Raw genomic sequence first — 19048 nt, forward strand, 5'->3', positions numbered from 1 at the left:
GAATAACCACTAGGGAAGTAAAGGATAAAACCATGGTTGACTTGACTAAAAAGATGAATGTGAAATTGTAAATACACACGAACATGGGAGATATAATAGAGTCCAACAAGCATGAAAAAAACTTAAATTTATGAGTTTTGCACTCAATTACTCACTATTTCTATTATTATTTTATGTGAGATTTTGTTTATCTATTCAATATATTATATACATGAAAAAGTGTTCTTTTTCTTTAAAAAAAAAAAAGTGTTCTTTTAGAGAGGTGAAAAAAACACTTTTTTTTAATGTATATAAAAAGTTAAATTAATAACCATTAGAAATGGAGAAGGAAGTTTGTAAAAAAACGAAGAAAAAAGAAGAAGAGGAAAGTAAAGCAAGAGCAGATAAATTTTCAAACGGCTTTATGTGACATTTGTACTCTTTTAAAGTTTTGATAGTATAACAAGATCTAATGATAATTTTTACCATAAATTTTAGCAAAAAATAAATAAAAAAATTGTTCTTTTTCAATTTTCTGAATAAAAAAATAAATTTAAACATAGTTTCATTGTCATAGCTGGATACCACAAAAATATTCTGTACTCTATCGATTTAAATAATAATAATAAGCAATAAAGTGAAGGAATAAGAAAGTAATTTGTGTCAAGCCAAGTCACAAAAAAAAAAAAAAAAAAAAAAAAAAAAAAAAAAGAAAGAAAGTAAATGGGAAAAGGCATTTGAGACTGGCTATTTGGCTTGACTGAAAACAGGGGATGTGAATTTGTGAACACAAATACACGGAGAAAGAAAGAACAGAGTACAAATCTTTTATTAAACACGCAATTATCAAGTGGGTTTCGGGCATTACAAATCACCAGTCATTACTAGTCTACTGTAATTTCTATTTCCAAATCTGTAAGTCAGTCATTTTTCACACACATTCATCCCTTTTATCTTGAAATGAAATTTCCATGTCAAATTGTTTTCCTCTTCCTTAATTTACGTTCCTATTAATTTTATATTTCTCAAGATTTGCCAGTATTTCCATGAGGACTCAAGGAATCTCATCGTCATCATCATCCTCTTCTTCTTCAACACCTCGGTGGAATTTTAGAAATTTTTTTGTAGATATTGTATTTGCCGTTTGGCGATGGATTGGCGTTTGGATTTTTAGGAAAAATGAAGAACTTGAGAGAGGAAATTGTATTTCACAAGAGCTTATACAAGAAAAAGAAGAATCAAGGTTTGCCATGATCACCCTCCAAAAAAATAAAAAATGAATCTTCAACATGAATATTTTCTCTTATGTTAAACTTCTTTTTGTCAAAATTATACATATAAAATAGTTTAACATTTTCTAGTATATTTTAAACTGTTTCCATGTGCAGTCAGGGAGCCTCAATGTCATCACCATCTTCTTCTTCAACACCTCAATGGAAATATGAGGTGTTTCTCAGTTTTAGAGGAGTGGATACCCGTAGAGGTTTTACTGACCATCTATATGCTGCTTTACAACGGAAAGGCATTTTGACCTTTAGGGATGATGAAGAACTTGAGAGAGGAAAATCTATTTCGCCGGAGCTTTTGAAAGCAATAGAAGAATCGAGGTTTGCTATTGTTATTTTCTCAAGAAATTATGCATTTTCAACATGGTGCTTGGTTGAACTTGCACATATCGTTAAATGCATGAGAGAGAGAAAATTGATGATTTGGCCTATTTTTTATGATGTGGATCCATCTGATGTACGGAAACAGACAGGAACTTTTGGACAGGCCTTTAATGATCATGAAAAACGATTTAAAGATAACATAAAGATGGTGGAAATGTGGAGGGCTGCTTTGAGAGAAGTAGCAAATCTCTCAGGTTGGCATTTACAAGATAGGTATATTTCTTTTGATATTTAAACAAGTAGTCTTCTTTCTTATTTCATGAAGTATATATAATGTAGCATAATATGCATGGATTGAAATATTACAACATATAATAGTTAGAATCTTGTTGCACTTCTTTAGGACTTCGGAAATGCTCCTTTGCAATAATTTAAAAGGAAATTCTTGGTTTTAAGGACATAAATTTCTATGAATTATAAGTCTATTGAAATTGTCTATTATCTTCATTTTTTTTTGGGTAAATCATAATTTACGCTTTGTGGTTTTGCCATTCTGCAATTTAGTTCACAAAATTTTAATTACTATATTCATTTCCTTAAAGTCTGGACTAAAATAAAACTATTTGGATTTTTTATCCAACTTAGCAGAATTTGCATTTTACAGACAAATTTTGTCCCTCAATTTCATTTCATTTCTTCCACTTCCTCTCCCTCCCTTCCTTGCAGCATGATCAAGTTCTTGGCTTGGGTGTTGCCATGCTGGATGCCTGGTTCATATTCTCCATCTTTTGTTTTTAACTTTACTTTTGTTATTGTTTTCTCACTATTATTCAAGAAAAAATTGATAAATTAAATATGGTTAGAAATGTGAGGGGTTATTGTCTTCCACGTTTACAATGCTTTTTTATAACTCAATGTGATGCTTTAACAACCCCAAATTACCTTTTTCCCAAACTATATATTGGATTAAGTTTATGTTGGGAATTTGTCCTTTTTAAAACGATTTAGTTTTGGCCCCAATCATTGTTTTGGGTAAACCTAAAGCACATTTTAACCATTTTAATTACATATTAATTGTTTACATAATTTTATTTAGTAAAAAACTGTTTACATAACTTTGAAGAAGTAGAGCTTTTAGTAGTTTGTAATGATATTAGTGCCTAAATAGAAATTTAATGAACACCTTCGCTTAAGCAGTTAAGCGGGGAGAAAAAATAATTTGGCCCTAGACTCAAGAGGTAAAGACTTGCATTTGTGCAGGTACTAAGGCTTAACTACTCAAGCAAGCTTAAATTTGATGGATATGTTTCAACCAAGTCAACAAAAACTATAGCTTTGAATATGTATGTTTGAACTATATAACTAATATGATATACAATTCTTGTATCCACGTTGCTTGAGCTAATGAATTGACATGTGTTTGAGCAAGGAGTATTCTTGCCTAATATTGTTCTTCCTTCCATAGTCTTATAAATGTGTTTGACCATCATATAATTATTTTTTATCTTGTTCATTGGCATGAGTCATAATTTATCCAACACATTGTGAAAAAGATTATTTATAACTGGTTTGGACCATCATGTAAAATTTTTCTATCTTCTTCCCAGGCATGAGTCCGAATTTATCCAACACATTGTGAATGAGATGATGGAGAAATTGAGTTCTAAATCCTCAAGCATAACCAAAAACTTCGTAGGAATAGAATCTACTATGGCAAAATTGATCCCCTCATATTTAGGTTTTGAAAATAGTATTTGCATGATAGGGATTTATGGTATGGGGGGGTTGGGTAAGACAACTCTTGCTAGAGTTATTTATGATGAGTTTCGTAGTCATTTTGAAGGTTTTAGTTTTATTGCCAATGTTAGGGAAGATTCAAAAATGAAGGGATTGCCTCAATTACAACAGCAGCTTCTTGCAGACATTTTGGGGGACCAAAATATAAAAATAAGGAATGTTTATGAAGGGGTTGACATGATTAAGAAAAGGTTGTGTCATAAAAAAGTTTTACTTGTTATAGATGATGTTGACCGATTGGACCAATTAGACAAATTGGCTGGAGAGCAAGATTGGTTTGGATTGGGGAGTTGGATCATCATAACAACTAGAGATGAACATGTGTTGGTCCAACATGGAGTACATAAAAGGTATAAGCCTGAAGTATTAAATAATGAAGATGCTTCAAAACTTTTTTGTTTGAAAGCCTTCAAAATGGAACAACCCAAAGAAGGTTATATGCAGCTCTCTCAGGAAGTTGTAAATTATGCTAATGGCCTTCCATTAGCTCTTGTTACTTTGGGATCCTTTTTGGTTGGAAGAACAGTAGATGAATGGAAAAGTGCATTGAAAAGTTTTAAAAAAACTAAAGGAGATATATTTGATATACTTAAAATAAGTTATGATGGATTGGAAGAAATGTGGAAGGAGATATTCTTAGATATTGCATGTTTCTTTAGACGGAGGAAGAAAGATCAAGTAATACAGATATTAGAGAATTGTGATTTCGATGCAATAATTGGTATTAGTGTTCTTGTGGAAAGATCTCTCCTAACTGTGGATGATGGTGAATATTTGGGGATGCATGATCTACTAGCAGAAATGGGTCAAAAAATTATTCGTTTTGAATCAGGTGGGAATCTCGGAAAGCAGAGTAGGTTGTGGCTTACTGAGGACCTACTTCATGTATTGAAGAACAATATGGTAAGAAAAATGATAAAGCTATAATTTTATTTCAATGAATAATATTGAGTAGGTATAGTAACATGATTTTCTTCAATAAAGTAGTTCTTTAAAAAAAATCAATAAGTAAGTGGTTACCTAAGTATTAAAGTAATGAAATTAAGAATAAAACATTCACATGCTAATAAACTGCCAATGGTGATTTCTTATATTTTGAATATATATATATATATATATATATCTTTGTAATTGTTTATAAAATTGAATTTATTTTCTTGATTTAATGAACTAATCATTCATCTCTTGGTTACTGCATTAACAAAAGGCTATCTTAACATTTTTTTTAATATAAAAAAAAAAATCATCGTGTTGGCTTTTTTTTCTTTTTCCATCACTTTAGAAGTAAATTTTGTGATTTCTATTTTTTCCCTAGTTGGTCTTGAATTTCCAAATGGTAGAAGTGGACCTTCTTAGTTTTAATGTATGAATTTTAAATAGATTAATAAGAAAAAGAAAAGATTTAAAAAAAAGATGTAGTACAATCTATCAATAGGACTTAATATGTAGTACATTTTACTATTAACATATGATGTTGTACCACGATCTATTTAGTTACTGGTGGGACTCTTAGAATCTGTTAGGGTTAGTTTTTTTTTAAATTAATGTTTTGAAAATTTTAGAAGTTGTGTTTTGAAAATGTGTTTTAAAAAAAAAAAGTGAAATTAAGTGTTTGGAAAAATATGTAAAATTTTTTTGTAAAGATGAAAAAATGCCGTGTGAAAATGCAATTTTCTGGCAATTTTCATGAGCTGTGAATTGAAAACACAACTTTTCTCCTATAATGAAAAATGTAATTTTCTTAAATATGCAAAGCCACATACCAATCCTTTTGCATTTTCATTTAAATTTCTCTTTTTGTCCACAAAATTGCAATGCAAAACTTGAGTAATTTCATTTAGATATTTTCTATGTCCTTTACTGCTTTAACACAGTATAAAACTTGAGTAATTCTACTATTCTTATCATTTGACCATGCAAGCTTTTGTTTTTGAAATCTTAGGCAACGGATGAAATTCGAGCCATAGCTGTCAAATACGAGGAAGAGCATTTAAACTTTGAAGAATTTCCTGAAATGTTTTCAAAGATGTCTAATCTTAGATTGCTGATAATTAAGAAGCCACTGAGATTTGGAAAGCTGGACTCCCCGAAGGCCCTCAATCCTGGGCATCTTGCTATTCCTAATGAGCTAAGACATCTTTCATGGGCATCATGTCCTTTAAGATGTTTGGCATCTAGTTTCCAACCAAAGGAGCTTGTTCAACTTGGCTTGCCGCATGGCACATTTGAATATCTTTGGGAAGGAGCAATGGTAATTTTGTTCTTTTAACTGTCTTTCTATCATTTACTATTTCTGTTTTTTTAATGGTTTGTTTGATTAGAAGTATAGAAAAGTGGGAGGATAGAGAAAATGGAAGAGAGATAGAAAAGTGAGAGGATAGAAAATATTTAGTTTTCTCTCATGTGTGTTTGCTTGGGAAAATGGAAAAGTTGAGAGTTGAAAAACTCATTTGTTTGGTTGAGAAGAAAAAGAAGAGGTTAGAAAATATTTTTTGTATAAATTTACTTTCATGCTCCTATTAAATAAATAAAAAAACAAATTAGCTAAAAAAAAAATCCACAAAATCATGTGAAAGTTGCAAAGGATGTTATGGTTTGCAGTTTGCACAAGCAGGTAAATATTTTTCCCAAATTTTCTCTTCAGTTTTCTCCTCAATTTGGGGAGACATTTTGGTGGGCCGAGGAGAAAATATGGCAATCCACCCAACCAAATACTCTAATAAATTTCTTTCCCTCCCATTTTTTCTATCCACCTAAAATCCACTAGGTGTAGCTACAAATACACTTCACGAGCTTCATCCTTTCATTTATAAAGTTGTATAATTAATTAAAAGAATTCTTTACTTATTAAATTAATTTCTATGTTTAATGGAAGCTTTTTTTTTTTTTTTTTGGTTGTAACAGCATTCAGTCAAGTTAAAGTTCATCGATCTTAGTTTTTCAGAAAACCTTATTAGGACACCTGACTTTTCAGGTGTTCCGAGACTTGAGGGACTAAATCTTTCTTGCTGCGATAGTTTGGTTGAGATCCACCCATCTATTGGACAACTCAGCAGGCTTCAGTATTTAAAATTGGATAGCTGTGAATCTCTTACTGATCTTCCCAGCATGTCTGCTGAAATGCAATCCCTTACGCTTCTTGATCTTTCTTGTTGCTACAATTTCAGTTCAATTCTGAAATTTACTGGAATTATGAAAAGCCTATCAAAAATCTATTTGGGTGCGGCTGCTATTAAGAAACTAGCACCCTCATCAATCCAGTGTTTGACTGCCCTTACTTTATTAGATCTAAGTTCCTGCAAAAATCTCGAATGTCTTCCAAGCAACATGGATGATTTGAGGTCTCTTGAAACACTCATTCTTCGCGGATGCAAAAAACTAAAATCATTGCCGAGGCTTCCATCAACTTTAAGATTTATAAATGCTCAATGTTGTTTTTCTCTAAAACCGTCACCAGCACTGGTCAAACTAAGTAGCTTGTCACAACCAGTCTTCCGGTGGCATCCGTATGATGAGAGCGGCAGTGGAGTAGCTTTTACAAGATTGTTCCGTTACCTACAGGTAATGTCTTCTCTTTCTCTTTAATTGATAAAAGTAACAGCTACCTATAACAGTAGTTGTGTTTTGGTTACAGGGACTCCTTTGTCTTAAAACAGTTTGTGAAACTTCTTCCAAAAGGAAAGAGGATGGATCTATAACTGAATTTCAGATAACTATTCACGGATTTGAAATTCCATCATGGTTAACTCATCAAAGTGTGGGAAATTCAATAAGCATAGAGCTGCCTTCAAATTGGTGTAATAGTAAATGGATGGGGTTCGCTCTCTGTGCATCAGTATCAGCTTGTAAAGGGAATAGATTTGGTGTTGGAGCTCGTGTGACAGCCCTTGGTGATATGACTCAGAATCACTATGCCTCTGAACTTTTCAATACGTTCATGCATTGTGAGGACAGTATTTGGCTATTGTATTTGTCTCGTGATGATTGGTTTGCTGCTGTTGGGAATGGTGAATGCCGTAAGATTAAGGTTATATTTGAGACCTATGACTCAGCCTTTCATGTACATGAATGTGGGGTCAATTTGGTGTACGAGCAAGATGTGGACGAGTTCAGCCAAACAAATGCACAATGTTTGATTGAGAGCTTTGGGAAAGGTTTCATCTCTGAATTCACTAGTAATGACCATCTCAAACAACCTTCGTCGTTGGCAAGTAAGTCAAGTAATTTTTCTTTTTCTTCTTTTGGCTCACTGTGTGTGCAAGCAAGCCCAATCACCTTACATGTTTTGAGTTCCTAAAAATTAAACTTAAATTTTGCCACATGAGTTTATTGACAATTGTCTAACAAGTAGTTAAGAATAATAGGAAATACATTCTAAAGCTTAACCCGTTACATTTCTCTAAGGATTTTGCTAATTTAGATAGTTCAATCCTATTTTGGCATCCTATTTGTAACTATCAGAGTATTATGCTATTTTGCTTATTCATTTTGTGCTGGCAAATGCAATACAACTTTTCTTGGTAAATTTTTGAAATGTAAAAGCTAGAGACTGTTGTATAGTATTTCCTTCCTTACCGTTTATATTCTTCATAATCATTGGTGTAATGGTATTATGCCTTACAAAACAGGAAGGAAGCAAACTCCAATTACACTGATTAATAATGAGTGAATTATTATTATTATCATACTAACTCAGGTTTTCACATAGATACAGTTGGTGATGATGATGATGATGTTGATAATGATGATGGGGATGATGATGACGACGACGACGACTACGACGATGATGATGATGGGGATGATGGGAATGATGATGATGATGAACTTTAAGGATTTTGCTAATGTAGATGATTCAGTCCTATTATGGCATCCCATTTGTAAGTGTTCAAGTATTATGCTAATTTTCATACTCGCCTTGTTTAGTGCTGGCAAAAGCAGGAGAAATTTTCCTAAAAAATTTTTGAAACATGAAAACTAGAGATTGTATAGTACTTCCTTTTCTACCATGTCTATATGTCATAATCATTGGTGCTATGCCTTCCAGAAAGGGCAAGGAGGAACTCCAATTATACTGATTATTAATGAGTGAAATATTATTTATTTATTTTTTTAATTATGGTACTGTACTAACTTAAGTTTTCACATATATGCAGCCATGCAGGTGATAACAATTGATGTCTCTAGACTCATGTCCTGCTTATACTTTGACTGGATGCTAAATAGCAAAGATTTTCATAGCTTGAATTTCAGTTGAGGCTACTGTTACTGGACGTGCATAAGCATATCTGTCAGTATGACTGTTTTTCTTTTTAGATAAAAATCCTGGTCTGTTGTATTAAATTTATAAATGTTTTCAGTTATAATTATTTGGAAATGTATTCAAGTGACATATCCTTGTATCTTGTTTCATAATGATAGTAGAGTGGGTTCTTTTCTTAACTTTTTTAAAGGGTTCTAGTCCGTGTCAATTATAATGATTTCCGTAGGATGGCATTCAATTGAGCCTACTGTTATTGGATGATATACAAGCTATACTTTCAGGTAAATTCACTCAATTCTCTTGTGTAGTGATTTTGAGTTAATGTCCTTGAGTTGTGAATTTTGGAGACGTTTAGAAGCTACTACTTTTTATCAATCACGCTATACGATTAGCTAAGCATTAATGCTGTCTTTATTCTAGAAAATTTTCCATGCAATTAAAAAGTCAACAAACACTGTTGGAAGCTTCAAACAAGTTCACCCTTGATGTTATCTTCTTTGATTATTTTTGGGATATGTCTAGTTGATAGTTATGGCCTAACCGGTATATTGTTAATATCTTTCGTCAAATTAAATCAGCATATCAGGCCAATGTAGAATTCGTGATTCTTCCTTGATTTTGCTATAGGAATCTGCTGACAACATATAGAAGCTGATGTCAAACTTGGAGAATATTATCTGCTGTATACTGAAGTCCCTTGAATTGGATGTAGAGACAGTCTTGTACAAGCATTTTTGCTTGCTCATGCAACAAAATTCACTAATTGGCAGAAGCAAATTATTATTAGTACAAAAATTTCTTCCTTTCTACATAATTGTTCCCCCACCCCAGCCCTCCATTTTCTTCTTCTTCTTACTGCAATTTAGTATATTTATGCTCAAATTGATTGTAAAGCTTGAATATTCCAAATCCTATAACTATTTCAGACTGGCACAACTGGTCTTAAATCTATATGTTGGTTGAATCAGACTTGGAAATGTGAATAGGCACTGTTTGTTTCAGAAGGAATTGAGGTAGGAAATAGAAGGGAAGTGGGAGGTGTTTGTGATAGAGCTAAAGATGGTGAGCTTTTTATCAGCACCAATGGTAGCCATCTTGGTCTTGCAGTATTGCCTGCCATCTGTTTCCCTGATGATGGTGGGACACCTTGATGAACTTTCTCTTTCCGGGGTCTCTGTTGCCACCTCTTACGCCATTGTAACTGGCTACAGTCTCATTGTAAAGTCCTTGTCTCCTTTATCCTCCTCTAGATAAATTTCATCCATGCATTATAGCTGAAAATAATATTAACCTTGTTTTTTAATCAGTGTAGAATAGAAGACATATGTAGTCTTCATTTTTCGCCTACATGTATTAAGTCTCTTAGCATTTTGTTGCATGCTAATCATAATAGTCTGTATGGTGGTCGTTTGGAGGGACTTATTTTGCTTTCTGGTCTTTTACCAAATCCAGAATTGGAGACTTCAGTGCTTTTGCTATGGTATGCTTCTTTTCCATATGTAATATATGAGGTTTACAATAGAATGCTTCTAATTTTTCACTGCATGCAGCCTTACAATTACTAATTTGTACTACTACATACCATATGGATTTGCAGCACAGCAAGGTTTGCTCTTAAATTTGTTTCCTTACGCCTAAACTTGTCTAAGCATGGTATACAATTGTTTTGGAAAAGAATGCATTAAATGCTCTGTCACACTCGGGTTTCAAATGAGTTGGGAGCTGGGAATGCACAAGCAGCTAAAATAACTGTTAAGGCCATAATAGTTCTTGTAGTTGCAGAGATGGTTATTGTAGCCATGATTCTCTTCTTCTGCCATCGTGTTTTGGGCTATGCCTTTAGCTGTAAGAAGGAAATTGTAGATCGTATTGCAGATATGGGTCCTTTGCTTTGTCTCTTAATAAATAATAATCGTGGATGGCTTACAAGCAGTACTTTCAAGTAACTTTCTCATATTTCTCTCATGTAATGGGCTTTGAGTTGGAGCTAAATTTTTGAAAGTTATAACTTCTTAATTCTTATCAATTCAAGTGAATACTATAGCTATACTATCAAATACACATTAGTTCATTATTAATTTAGAATATTTTCTTTGCAATAAAAAAGTTTACTAATGGTGTGGAAAGAATTAAACAAGTTTACTCTCGGAAGTAAATTTCTTTCTGGTTTAACAAATAGCCTTACATCCTTAACAGGAAATGTCTAGTTAGTTGTTATGCCATAGTCATAACCATCATTATTATATTGTGTATATTTCATCAAAATAGATTAGCAAAAGATGTCAATGTAGAAGTTGTGATTCTTCCTTGATATTGCTTGCCATTAACTCACAAAGTTATGTTGTGCTATATATGCATCAGGGGTCGCTAGAGGAAGTGGCTGGCAGGATATAGGAGCCTATGTAAATCTTGGGGCATATTATCTGGTTGGGGTTCCAGTAGGCGTTGTTTTGGCCTTCGTTGTACACTTGAAAGGAAAGGGTCTTTGGATCGGAATGCTGACAAGGTCTACTGTACAGGCATATCTGCTTGCTCGTAAAACAAGTTTCACAAATTGGGAAAAACAGGTTATTAGTACAAAAAAATTAATCCTTTCTATATATTTGGTTTTATTTTTACACCTTTCTACAAATAAAATTCATGTTCAACTTGATCAAATAGTATGAAAATTGAGAACCTTATAACTATTTGTGACTGAAATAATTGGTGTCCAATTGAGTTGAATGGACAAAATATTAGACTAAACCATTTTGAATGCCTAGTTGTATTTATGTTGATGTTTCAGGCATCAAAAGCAAGAGAGAGGATATTTGATGGAGATATTTAGTCTAGACTTCAGAGTTTATTTAGTTGAATGGACAAGATTTTTTATTTGTAAGATGTTACCAAGGAGTCTCGTTTGGCTAATACTAATTTTTATCCAATGTATGAAAGGAAAACACAGTAATATCACCATTCCATTTCTCACAACTTGAAAGAAGAAAAATGGGAACTCTTTCCAATGTTTTGGTTGTGGAAGATTTTAGAGTTTTAAGATTTAAACCTCCTTAATAAAGACATTAATGCCATCTTTGCTATTTTGTAAGAATGAAAATAGAATTACTACAAATTTTTGGTATATACTTATAAGTATCTGTTAGTGTGCGTACGTGTGTGTCTATAAAATCAAATGCATACAAAGATGCTAGTCATAAATAATGACAATATATTCAACCGAGGAATTGTTCAGTCCTATGTGTCCTCCCATAGGAATGAATAAATGAATAATATCTTATATCAACCTGACTAACAACATTAGAGGAGCATTGTGTATGGCTAAACATGCCTACTGTATTAAGTCCTCACAACTATGGCAAGGGGAAGCACCATACAGCGATTTGATGTATTCTTTCATTACTCTATTCAATAAATTTTCTACCTCTATTTGGGAAAAAAAATCGTGCTTGTTGGAATTATGGCAGTATGCCGGTATCAATCATGAATGTGATAAAATTGAGCACTATTCATATCTTTGAGAGAGAGAGAGAGAGAGAGAGAGAGACCAATTTCCCAACTCCGAACGAGGAGACTAAGAATGAAACTTTTGAGTAAGGGAATCGGCTCAGATCCAGTGCATTGGATTTGTTGAGATTTGAACACGTGTCAAATAATTGTCATGTGTTCACATCTTAATGAAATTTCAATTATAGGCTCCATTGCTGGCCATGAAATTACCATCTCCCTTTTAGTTAGTTATTTATTTATAATTTTAAAGAAAGTAAAAAAGATAAAGGAAAGGATTAAGAAAAAGGGGGGGGGGGGGAATCATTATCAATGAATTGACTTTCATGTAGCAGTAGCCAGAAAGTTCGACCCTTCTGCCATGCCAAACAAAAAACAAAGGAAAATAGGCATTGAAGACTAAGCAAAAGAGTTGTTGATTTGACTTGAAAGCTGAAACAGAGGATATTGAGAAGTTGTGAAAACAAACACACAGAGAAAGAAAGAACATAGTCCATTCCTTTATTAAACAGGCAATTATCTAATAATATTAGATGCACAAAAGAGGGTCTGAATAGCAAATGATAAATAAATAACAACTAGAGATGAAAAAAAGAAGCAGAAGTAGATAAATTTTCGAATGGCTTTTTGTTTGTACTTTTAAAAGTTTTGATAGTATCAAGTATTGGGTAAAATCTAATGATAATTTTTATATTTTACCATAAATTTTAGCTAAATAAAAATGTTTTTTTCTTCCTTCAAATTCTCTAAACGAGGAGACTAGGGAGGAAACTTTCTTGTAAACAGAAATATCTCATACAATAGGACGCCCCATCACATTTGAAAATGTCTATTTCACACACTTTCACACGTGGCTCACATACTCACCACTTTTGCACAGGAAGTCACAATTTTCAACTATTTAAATTCACAATTTTGGTCCATTTCGGTCTAATCCTTTCCACTTCAGTCCATTTAGGTCCAATTCTGTTCTTATGGTCTACTTTTGTCCATTCGGCCAATTTCGGTCTACTTCAGTCTATTTCAGTCCACTTCGATCCCCTTTGATCCAATTCGGTTTAATTCGATCCATTAACTTAAAAATAGAAATAATGATTAAAATACAGTTTTGGGTTGAGATTTACCTATTTTAAATCCAAATTTATTAGGTTTCAAAAAAAATCCAAATTTATTAAAATATATAGATAAAAAAAAAAGTAAGATTATTATTTTTAAATTGTTTAATTTAATGATTTGTGTTATTATTACCCTTTATGTTCAGGGAGCAACATATATGTAAGAAGGTAAAATCTCACACATCCAAAAAGACAAACAAGAGTTTACACACACACAAATTATCAAAAAAAAAAAAAAGAGTTTACACACAAAAATATGTATATATAAAAGGAAAAACAAAACACGTTACCGGTGGGGATTCAAGCAGTCAGACAGTGGCCAAAGATTTTCCCCTCTCTCTATCTCTCGTAAGATTGTGCTTTAACTGATGGCCACAGTACAGTGTAGTATTACAAACTTTGATGTATTTGTTTTTCTGTTGAAACTCAAACCGAAGAAGAAGAAGAAATAAGGGAGCTCAAGCAGGGTTTTGAGTTTCTCGTGAAACGGCGTCGTTCTTGGACGTGGGTTTTTTTTTTTTTCCTTCAGATAAACCGTAAACGGCGACGTTCTGTGGATTTCAATTTGATTTAATTCATGTGAAAGACAGAAAGAGCAGTTTTGGGAAGGCTGAAGTGACCAAAAAATAATTACATGTTAAAGGTCATATTAAAGGTCTCAAGTGGGTCTTGGTGCCTGTGTGTTACTTAACAGCCATGTAAGCGAGTCCACTAATGAAGGGGCGGATTTGTTTTTCCTAACGGAATGAACCTTTAAGGTGTAAAAACATTTGCTAATCCTACTCAATACATATTTTTCACATTTCAAATATATTTATACATTTTTCACCCACACGTATATCAAAAACATCCAAAATACCTTACTCAATCTTAGTTACGAAACGGTTTAAACTTTGGGGTATACTTTGCAATTTAGCTTATAATATATTAGATTTTTTAAATTAAGTTATTTATATTTGTTATTTGAAAGTGTTTTTAAATTTTATAAAAAAAACCAATAATGCATTTTACATTCAAGTATTATTGGGTTTCAGTTATGATTCAAGGCTTTTAACGTTTTAAAACCATAGTTTGGCAGTTGTCTTTTACTTAACTCTTGATTTTCTCTAAGGAACACTTTAGGTTGCTTTGCTAATTTTGAGTCTTATTTGGTTTGCTGTCTTCAAACATGAAGTCTCTGTGTAGTAGCTGAATTATTAGCCTTTATTGGCTTATTTTGTTTATTGTGTAAAAGTACAACTGTACTTTAAAAATGATGATATTTTGAAAAGTTGTACATTTTCTTTTAGGGTGAAAATAAGCTTATCCAAATGAAGTCTTAGTGAGTTGACAAATCATTTACTTAAGGAGGTTTTGCTTCATTTTAGAAGAGAAAGCAGGGCCTCAAGGGTTTGCAAAAGAAAGAGAGAAATTGTAAATAATAATGCCATGAACTAATATTCAATCATTTCTTGAAAACCTTAGATGAAGGAATGAATTTATTACAAAGTGAGCATAGTGCATCCTCTATGACTAAATTTACTAATACAACAGTTCAAACATAACAATAGTACACGCGTAGTAAAAAGCTAAAGTTTTGTGGCCTCCACCTCATGCATGTGTTAAACCAAACACTAATGAGTTACGACACCTGTTTCAAAAATTGAATATACGTACTTACGTGGTCCCAATAAGTAATCTTGTCTTTATATTGATGTATTGTTTGTACAATTTACAACACTCCTTTCACAGGAGCTGTGGTCAGGTCAAGTTGCCACACTTCTTTTGTTGCAATGGAAAGAGGGAAAGTGTCGATGAGCAAAATGACTCAACCCGATGATCAAATTCTTTGAAGTATCAAACCTTGGTGGACTAGCAAAATTTTTCAGTCTTCAACCAATTTTCATGAAGTTGTTGGAGTTTATATTGCCTCTTTTTTTTTTTGGTAAACTGGAATTAACATTCAACTAGCAAACAGGAACAAACCCAGGACAAAGCCTGTTACAAGAGACACCATGAATATCAGCCTCAACAAGGGAGACCAATTCCATGGGAGGAACAGAATGAATAATAAACTCTGAAACTTGAGAGTGGCGAGAATTAGCTAACCAATCCGCACATTTATTAGCCTCTCGAAATACATGATTGATACGAACTTGGGGAATTTGGGAAATCAGATACTTATAATCATCAAATAAAGGAGAGATGACTGAGTTACTGTAACGGGGATTTTTAAGAGCATCCACAAGAGCCTCAGTGTCTAGCTCGATAATAATAGCAGGGAGTTTCATTTGATGGCTAAGCATCAGACCATCCCGCAGAGCCTAAATTTCCGCAGTGAAACTGTTCACGTTGCCCAGCTTCCTTGTAAACCCAACCACCCAATTGCCCATATCGTCTCTGATCAAGCCTCCCCTAGTAGTGATGCAGCGTAGGCATGTAGAAACAGAATCTATAACACACAAATATTACAACTCTTCCACTAAACCTAAGTTCTACAAGAACACTAGGCTAATAGGCAAAGTAAAAGAGAAAACCTATCTAGCAAACTTTTATTCAAAAACACACATAACATAAATAACCTCTCTATAAAGAGTATTTATAGGAATAGAATTTCTCCTACTCCTTTTAGGAAAAGAAATAATAAACCTACTTCTACTTGAGAAAGGAAAAACAATATAACTAGGAAAAGAAAAACAATTAAAATCCCAATTCAACTAGGAAAAGGATTTTAATTCAAAGTACTAGAGTAAATAAATCCTAATTCAAATAGGAAAAGGAAAATAATAAAAACTCTTTGTTCTTCATAACATGATTTGCATCAAGTAGCCTTGCCTAACGCTGAACTCCAAGACCCGTTAGTGTTCAACTTCAACCACCCCAGCTTCGGTCTTTCCCACTTCACTTGTCTGAGCACCATTGGGCTGTTCCATCTTGGTTGAGAGGCACAAAGGAAAAACTCCGAAGCCTGTGATGAAATACTCTTACCAAGGTTCGAATTAACACTCTTTCTATTGAAAACAACCTGGTTCCGCTGCTTCCAAATCAACCAAAGAGCAAAAGAGAATATGACATTCCAAGGAATACCCACAGCATTTTGAGAGGACTTAAGGCCACCATTAGAGATTAGCCATTCCTTGATGTCTTGAGAGAAGAAGGAAGATTGCACACAGTATAAACCCAATTGTTGCCAAATGGGTTTAACCAATCTACAATCTCTGAGGGCATGCAAAATAGATTCGACTTCTAAATGGCACAACGGATAGGTAGTATCAAGCGGAATCCCTCTATTAGCTAGGCATTCCTTAACACCAATACTCTGCTGCATACACTTCCAAATAAACATTTGAATTCTAGGCAGGGAAGGAAGCTTCCAAATCCAAGAACCAGAGAAGGACCCCATACCGAAAGAGTTTATGGCAAGGAGATAGGCACTACTCATATCAAACTTCCCTTTTATAGAATACTTCCAGGCTAGTTTATCACTGCATCTTGCCACACGAGGAACAGGGACAGCTTGAATGTCAGCTTTAACTTCAGAGGGCAGCTCAAAAGGGATAGTAGTCCAATCCCAGCCAGTAGGAGAAAGCACATCTTTGATTTGTAAATTCTCCAAATCTTGCGGGATCGAGCCATGACTAAGAGACCAGATGGGACCAAGATTTGACCATGTATCAGACCAGAAATTAAGGTTGCTTTCATGGCTTGGGATCCATTTAACCCCTTTTTTGAAAACTTCTTCACCTTTCTTTAAACCTTTCCAGACCAGAGAGCTTGGAAGTCTCGCTTCATTCCTTGCACTAATTCGTTGCCTATTGCAATACTTGAACCTCAAAACCTTAGCCCAAGGAGCATTCCCCTCTTTATGAAACCTCCAATTGAGCTTGGCCAAGAGCGCCATATTCCTACCTTTAGCAGTTTGTAAACCCAACCCACTTGCCTCTTTTGGTTTAGTCACTTCGCCCCAATTAAACCCAATGCATTTTTTTAGCATGTTCTGTTGACCCCCAGAGAAAGTTTTTTTCTATTGACCCTATCAATACCATTAGGAATTTTATTAGGAAGGGAAGCATATTGCATCACATAATTTGGGATGGTTGAGGAGGAAGCCTGGATGAGAACTACCCAGCCAACCATAGAGAGTAAGTTAGCTTTCCACCCTGCCAACTTCTTCTTAACTCTATCTAGCACAAAATCAAAGTCGTGCTTGCGGTCTCCTGTATGCTTTAACGGAAACCCCAGGTACTTACCAAGATTAGGAGTCGAATTAAACCCAAGACTACCAGAGAGAAGCTCTCTTTGATCCGGACTCACATTTGGAGAGAAAAATACACGAGATTTGACTTCACTCATCCTCTGCCCAGATTTTTGGCAAAATTCATGCAACACCTCCTTTATGGTATTACAGTTATCTTGTAGGAATGCAGGTTTTTATCAAGCTTGCTCTTTTTCCCATCAGTATAATTTTCTACTAAATGTTTAATATAGTGAAAACATCATTCATTGAAGTTAGGAAATGTGGATCATTTAACTGTTTAAATAGGCTAGAAGGGTTCTCTACAAACTGGGAGATATATGAGTAGAAATGCAGAATATTGAGATGTACACCCTTCCCCTGTTAGAATAAGGGTTTAGTTTTCTAAGCTGGAAATTTGGTAATTATCATAAAATTGCTCGAAAATTCTTTTGGTTTTGTTTGAATTCACTGTAACAATTCCAGTCAGGCTATTAATGCATAAGATCAACTAAAAATTGGAGGCTGCTCTTATCAAATGCTAAAAAGCTATAGTTATCATCAAAAAAATATCAATGTCATTGTCAAATGTTTTCAAACCTACGTATAACGTTTGCTTTTTTTTTTTTTTTTTTTTTGGACGAAATAAAATAAAAATTCAGCAAACTTGAAGGGGATTACAAACACTTTTGTTTAGCCAAATTAATAATCAAATTGTGTGATTAGATTTGTTCAAGTTTTCAGTTAAGGTCTGGTGAAGTAGGTGGTTTTACAGTTGACAAGGGCAATGAATGCCTGCATATTTGGAATCAGAAAGACATCGATGTGAGCATAGTACTCTACTAGATCACGCGCTATAGCCAAAATTGAAATGTTGAATCATGACAATATTTTGAACAAAGGATGTACTAACTAGGAAGCAAGAGCTGAAACAAAAAATTTGGAATATCAGCCATTGTAGTAGGTTAACTTATTTGGTTGAGAACTGGTAACTTCAAAAAGTTCAATGAAAATCAACATCAAGTAGATCAATTTAATGCATTCCAACTACTCAAAATATGTTTGCCAATGACCTTGAGTCTCAGTAACATACAAGTGCCCAAAAAAAGACAGAGAGAAAGAGGGATATTTAATAGGAACTAAATATTTTATTATATTAGGTCAATGCAAAAACTCTAATTTATAATATCGTTTTAACTCTAGAGACACAACATGGAAAAATATTTATAACTTCCCCACCAGGACCTATTCCCCAATTTAGAGTTGGGTGGAGAAGTAAAATTAATCCTTGTTCACACATCATATTGTTTTCATTATCTTTTTTTGCATAAGGAATATAGAATAAATAAATAATAAAAAAGGACATATTTAGGCAAAGCAAGCAGCTGTGATATTCTATATTTTGGATATTTTTCCTAAACAATCTCATATTTGCATATGACACTTTTTTTTGGCCAAGTGCCTTATATACTGTTTGTTTCCACTCACCAGAGGCACTTGAACACTATTTTATTCAATCAGTTATAAATCTTTTGCAGTTGCTTTTTTTTGACAGTCTTGCAGTTGCTTGGTT

At 33.6% G+C, this 19048-nt stretch overlaps 1 protein-coding gene and 1 long non-coding RNA gene across 2 annotated transcripts; both read left to right on the forward strand.

The window, feature by feature from the left end:
- Positions 1-1025: 1025 nt before the first annotated feature.
- On the forward strand, positions 1026-8055 carry LOC115951427 (TMV resistance protein N-like). Its single transcript, XM_031068640.1, has 7 exons — positions 1026-1222; positions 1368-1862; positions 3458-4289; positions 5329-5637; positions 6291-6947; positions 7021-7597; positions 8015-8055. Exons 1-7 carry the CDS (start codon positions 1026-1028, stop codon positions 8053-8055), a joined length of 3108 nt encoding a protein of 1035 aa, XP_030924500.1.
- Positions 8056-8140: 85 nt separating this feature from the next.
- Positions 8141-11402, forward strand: LOC115953429. Its single transcript, XR_004083698.1, has 3 exons — positions 8141-8263; positions 8540-8927; positions 9274-11402. It is a non-coding gene; the product is annotated as an uncharacterized LOC115953429 (long non-coding RNA).
- Positions 11403-19048: the final 7646 nt, after the last annotated feature.

The sequence above is a fragment of the Quercus lobata genome, chromosome 7 (assembly GCF_001633185.2).
Source record: "Quercus lobata isolate SW786 chromosome 7, ValleyOak3.0 Primary Assembly, whole genome shotgun sequence".
NCBI classification, from domain to species: Eukaryota; Viridiplantae; Streptophyta; class Magnoliopsida; order Fagales; family Fagaceae; genus Quercus; species Quercus lobata.